Source organism: Pavona decussata, unplaced genomic scaffold, assembly GCF_977016875.1.
Source record: "Pavona decussata unplaced genomic scaffold, jaPavDecu1.1 SCAFFOLD_563, whole genome shotgun sequence".
NCBI lineage: Eukaryota > Metazoa > Cnidaria > Anthozoa > Scleractinia > Agariciidae > Pavona > Pavona decussata.
In genome coordinates, this window is record NW_028145845.1 from 278,712 (window position 1) to 285,168 (window position 6,457).

Consider the following 6,457-nt stretch of genomic DNA (forward strand, 5'->3'; position numbering starts at 1 on the left):
TATAATAGGCTGTTGTTAGTCCAACAATAGATATTTGTGAAGAAAAGTAGGATACATCTTAACTGAGGCGGTCTTCTTGGATCTAGCACAAAAGGCCCTAAAACTTTAAAGGCGTGCATAGGCTTTCGAATATGCGTTCACGAAAAAAGCCTTAATGTACAGATGTTATGTTAATTTTGAGACTCTTTATGAGTAATGCGTCCTGTTGACGACAATAAAACAAATCCTGGAATCCAGAATGGCATTCCTTTGCACGAGTTTAACTACTTCAGATTTTATTTATAGAAGGAAATAAACCAGGTCACTTACATTCATATATTACCTGCAACCGGTCTGAGTGGCGATTACTCGACCATCCTTTGAAGCTATTTTCAGCATTACAGGTGTAATATCCTTCGTATTCCTCGCGGGCTGGTGGAAAATGAAGGGTAGTTTCTAGAGTAGCGTGATCACATTGAGACAGGCTCTTTTCTATGTGGTAAAAACCTTGAGATCCATTGATCATTTGTTTGCCATCCTTGAACCAAACTACACGAGGGGGAGGCCATCCCTTGAAAGAGCATTTCAACAAGAAGTCGTGACTGTTTGTTAACATAATCCTTGGTGAAGTCGATGTGAAAGTTCGCTGTAGTGTATCTACGAGAAGAAACAGATTATAGGTGTAGTCGATTGACCATATTTCAACTTTACAAGCGGACCTGGTCACTTTTGAAAGCGCTTGCTAATTAATGCCCTCAGTCTGCTCAGGAGATACTGAATTAATCGGAAGTCAACCAGTAAAACAAACGTATCGTCGTTTCCGTAAGATTATTAACACATTTCTCCAACAAATAGTTGTGGCAAGGTGTCCTCATCTACAATAGGTAGGTATAGGTAGGTATGTTATTTATCCACATTACACGGATGAGTACAGGACTCGTTTAAACGTGAACGTGCCAAATAACTATAAATCCAGTGCCTATCTGGCTGGTTATCATGCATTTGTTAATTTTATGACTTAAGTTCTTTATGTTCTTATTCATGACTGCTGTTCGCTTTATGAGATGCAGTATGGAAGAAGATGAACGTATTGTTAATGTATGGTAGGGTAAGGTAAAGTCGCACTACACGCCCAAGTGGCCCAAACGGCCGGAGCTTTAACCCGGTTTCTGTTGCGTTAAGCAACTAGGAATATTGCTACTCTCCCCAGGATGGCATGCTAGTCCATCGCAGGGTTACCCCCAGCCGGTACCCATTTATACACCTGGGTGAAGAGAGTGTGGAGTGTCTAAAGAAACAACACAGCAATGTAGGGACCAATCTGGCATCGAACCAACCACCCTCGGATCTTCCGACCGTCCGACCGAAAGTCCGACGCGCTCACCACTACACCACCGCGTCTCCACCATTATTAATGCAATTTGGGCTGAACATAAGTCATTTTTGCTATACCTGTTATTTTTAGAATTGTTATTTCGTGAGTGCATATATCGCGGCAGACTAAAGAGAAGATTTAACTTACGTTTGAAGTATATACGGGTTATCGAATTCGCTTGCTTTAAAATCAGGCCATATTTGGGATTAATCTTCTTATTCACTTGTTCCCATGTCTTGCCAAGTGTTGTTCCATTATTTCTGATCGAGCAGTTGAGAGTCATGGAGGAATCTGGTTTTACTGTCTGATTGGCATATTGACCATCACGTGCCAAGGAACAACTGGCAGCCGCTCTTATTTCACAGCCCAGGCTTCCAGCGGATGAGGCATCTGCGATCAAAAGAGGGGAAAAATTGTTTCAAATTTAAAAATAAAGATTAAGATTCCAAAAGTAACCATGCGCTAAAATTATTTTGTCTACGAAAGTAGTGACAAATTCTGAGTTTTGCTTGTTCCAAGCAAACTAGCAGGACAGAAAGAAGCCAATACAAAAAAACTTGAAGCCGTTTTCTCACGTCACTTACGCGTTGAATTTTTTTATTGGAAAACAAAATTTAAGAAGAAGGAAAAGAAGCAGTAAAGACTTCACTTTCAGAGCAACATTTTCGAGTACGTCTATTTATCTTTGCAGGTCTTTCGTTACAAGTTCCTTAATTGTTTTCCCTAAAAACCAAATTTTTAATAAAGGAATGATCATCGCAGTTGCATACACAACTTAAGCAGTTGCGAAAAGAGAGCCTGAAAAAAAATCTGGCTTGAATGGGATTCGAACCCATGACCTCTGCGATTTCAGTGCAATGCTCTACTAATTAAGCTATCAAGCCAACTGGGAACTAGTCATATTGTGAGTTTGTGATATACCCGTAGAGGTGATGAGATGAAAGAGAATATATGAAAATCCATTGATATGAACTGCGGAAGGAAGAATGAATAAGTGAATGATCATTTCAGTTAAGTGAATATATGAAAATCCATTCATATGAACTGCGGAAGGAAGAATGAATACGTGAATGATCATTTCAGTTAAGTGAATATATGAAAATCCATTCATATGAACTGCGGAAGAAAGAATGAATAAGTGAATGATCATTCCAGTTAAGTGAATATATGAAAATCCATTCATATGAACTGCAGAAGAAAGAACGAATAAGGGAATGATCATTTCAGTTAAGTGAATATATGAAAATCCATTGATATGAACTGCGGAAGGAAGAATGAATAAGTGAATGATCATTTCAGTTAAGTGAATATATGAAAATCCATTCATATGAACTGCAGAAGAAAGAATGAATAAGTGAATGATCATTTCAGTTAAGTGAATATATGAAAATCTATTGATATGAACTGCGGAAGGAAGAATGAATAAGTGAATGATCATTTCAGTTAAGTGAATGTATGAAAATCCATTCATATGAACTGCGGAAGAAAGAATGAATACGTGAATGATCATTTCAGTTAAGTGAATATATGAAAATCCATTCATATGAACTGCGGGAGAAAGGTTGAACAAGTGAATGATCATTTCAGTTAAGTGAATATATGAAAATCGATTCATATGAACTGGGGAAGAAAGAATGAATAAGTGAATGATCATTGCAGTTATATATGGACGAAAGTTAAGCAGTTGCGAAAAGAGAGCCTGAAAAAAGTTATCAGACTTGAACGTGATTTGAAGCCATGAACACTGCAATACCGATTCTACGGGTATATCACGAATTCACAAAATCACTACCTCCCATTTGGTCTGATAGCTCAATTGGTAGAGCCCTGCACCGGTATCGCAGAGGTCATGTGTTCGAATCCTGTTTCATTTAGAATAAAAATAGTTTAAAGAAAACGACAAAATCTTTAAGTTTACAAAACATGTTTCGACAGAGACTTCTGTCATCTTTAGTTAGTAATAATGTACAAAGCGTTGGAAATTGAATTTATAATAAGTAGACAGTAATGCTAATTATGATAAACGGTGACAACAAAATGAACATGGAACGTGACAATGTGAGAATTATAAGGATAATTTTAGATTTATATGGTGTAATTATCCTTATTTGTAGTACTCCACTTTCATCGAACAAGCCCACACGTCCAGGAATTAGTTCTTTCTCGAACGAGGCACAAGTTTCTGCTACAAAGATTTGTCTAAGATAAGCACTGATATCCTTGGAACAAGAGCTCAGAGGAAGAATCTCGCTAGCCGCCAGGTTTTATTGGTTACGTCAAAATACCGTTGTTGAGATAACCTCTGAATAAATAATTGTCTTCAAACTTTCAGTTTTCCCTAGCTTGCGCCGCTGCGGCGCAGGCTAGTTTTCCCATACCTTCAAATCTTTCCACCATCTTTCTGTAATTACTCTTACGGTCTTCATGTCATCCTTCTCTTTTACAAAAATTCTTTCAGTGCAAGATTTTTACAAATTTCTCAAAGATTGTAGGACTTTTCGCTACAAAGAAGTAAAGGAGTTCTCAGAGGATTACTTCTTCACTTCTTACTTCTTTTACTATTATTATTTACTCTAAACTTATGTACTTGTAATCCTAGTCTATTATTCATTGTAACTTTCTATGTTTGTATGTCGTGGTGAATAAATAAATAAATAAATTGAAATTGAAATATCGAAGAGTTATTTCAGAAAAACCCTAAAACGTAGCAAAAGAATATCCAATCAACTGTGCTCCCTGTTAAGGTTTCGAAAGTAACTTACCACCGCTGCCTTGTGCTTGGACACAGAAATTTAGGAAAAGAATGGCGGTCGCGGCAATGAAAACTCTCTCCATCAAGCTTTAATGCACTGTGCTTAGACAGGAGGAAAATTGGTCCGGAAGAATATTATATTTGTGGGCATCAGCTGACGCTCACGTGTTATTATTAGGCCTATTTTTGGTACTGAGGCCAGGGCGGACCCTCGCAGGGGTGGGGGAGGGGGGAACCTGGTGCATTCTGACTATGGTTGAAAGTCATTTTAGCCGTTATTATTATTATCATCATCATCATCATCATCATCATTATTACTATTTATTTATTTTTTATCATCATTATTATTGCTGAAGTTGTGTTAATGTGTTTCTAGACTCCATTGTGTTTGGATGGAAAACTGGTTAATACAAAACTGGAAAGGTTTCTGAAAAAATGTACGAAAAATATTGATGGAATGCGGAGAGGCTGTAAAAGGTTTGGATAAATTCGCCAGCAGAATTTCGAACATAGTTGGTAACCCAAGGCTTTGAGCATTCAACCGGCAGAAAACTGCATATTTTAGCAAACCCTTAACAGAATACGGGAAAGTCAGTAACAGGAGTTGGCGTTATTGACTCATTTTTCGATTATTTTTATCGTAAATTTTTTTCCATTAAAAATAAACGAAACAATATTCGAAAATGAACATGAACAGGAAGTCATAATTCTCGGAAAACAGGAAGTCTATGATGTCATAAAACAGGGACTTTCCCTATGTGTCATCAATTTAGTATTGTCGTATGACAGTCGTATGATTTTTTTAACCAATCAGAACTTCCATTTTTTTGTCAAAAATGTTTTTTAAATGAAGATAAGACCCATTTTTTTTCCTCCAACATAATCCTATGAAAGGTCATGCTGTTGACATCGATAAATTGTTCTGTGAAACCGATCTTATTCACATATGCGTCATAGTCAATTTCCAGTTGACGAGACCGAAAGTTTACAGGTGGATTAAAGGTTTTACTAACATGAGACGGATAGTTGCTTAATGCCATTTTATATACTGTATGTACTTCATATATTCTACTTCCATCACTTCACGTCGACGGGTATGACACAAATTCACAAAATGGCCAAATCCCAGTTGGCCTAGCTGATAGCTCAGTTGGTAGAGCACTGCACCAGTATCGCAGAGGTCATGGGTTCGAATTCTGTTCAAACCTGAACTTTTTTCAAGCTTTCTTTTCGCAGCTACATAAGTTGCGTACATAACTTCGATGGTTATTCGAAACGTAAAGCGACGCATAAAAAGAGAAAACTAAAAACACTCAACTTTTTCTAAAAATAAATACTAGAATTAAGACCAAGTATTTTTATAGGATTATAAAACCTAAGGCCTTGATAGTTTGATAGCCCGTATTTGTAACAAGCACATTATGTCATTATTGGTGCAATTAAATTAAGATGTATCACTTGTGTTTCAATAGTATATATTTGTATATACATAATGTTTGTATTTCAGCCAATAGTCGTTTACAAAAATCGGCAAGCATTGGATACATGTCAGATTTCATGTCTCTGATCCTTATAAAGTTTACTCATAGCTCAACAATTGAGACACTTTGGCGCTATAAAGACCGGTGGCACCAAAACCTGGTTTTACTAGGCTGCGTATATTTACTCAACAGAAAGGGAATGCTGAGAACTGTGTTGATTTCAAACACAACCACAGGCCTTTGTTATTGTTGTTGTTGTTGTTGTTGTTTGTTTGTTTTGCTTCTTTTCATATTGATGGTCATTATACCCGGCTTCTCTTTATCCCAATACGTACAAAATTCGTAAAAATCAATCATCATTTTAGTCCCCCAAATTAGGTTGTAATTACTTCACGTTGTCACAGTTATAAAGCTTCCCTTTCTTATTCCAATATCTCTTTTCTATGTATCGTTCGAATCGTCCGACCAAACTTCGGTCCTTTTATTTATTTATCTATTTTTTTCGCTTGACAAACACACGGTGGATAAGTTCATCTTCTTTATCCTCTGTCATTATCCCGTGTGGGTGCCCTGTGGTTTTGTAGGCCTCAGCTAATGAACAAAGACATAGCGTGCTTAGGTTTCGTGTCATCAATCGTTGAGGGTCTTTTTATGCATAAAAACACGCCCTTCCGTTAATTAGATCTTTGTAATGTGTTTCCGCTCCCTCCTCAGTAACCGCATGTTTACTTTTTTTTTGTCCCGGCTGCATGGTCTGGCTTACAAGCACTTTGTAAAGTTTTTTTTTCCAAGGTAAGGTTTATTAGAATCAAGCTCTCAGATCTGTGAAATCGAAGCCGCTTTAACAATACACTTTGGTCGTGTTATGAG

At 37.1% G+C, this 6,457-nt stretch overlaps 1 protein-coding gene and 1 non-coding gene across 2 annotated transcripts; both read right to left on the reverse strand.

Annotated features, from left to right (window-relative positions):
* Window positions 1-293: 293 nt before the first annotated feature.
* Window positions 294-3,751, reverse strand: LOC146449870 (uncharacterized). Its single transcript, XM_085100995.1, has 3 exons — window positions 3,733-3,751; window positions 1,502-1,744; window positions 294-636 (listed from the first exon to the last, which is right to left on the reverse strand). The coding sequence occupies exons 1-3, from the start codon at window positions 3,749-3,751 to the stop codon at window positions 302-304; spliced, it is 597 nt and encodes a 198-aa protein (XP_084957121.1). The 3' UTR covers window positions 294-301.
* On the reverse strand, window positions 2,166-2,238 carry Trnaf-gaa (transfer RNA phenylalanine (anticodon GAA)). Its single transcript has one exon. It is a non-coding gene; the product is annotated as a tRNA-Phe (tRNA).
* Window positions 3,752-6,457: the final 2,706 nt, after the last annotated feature.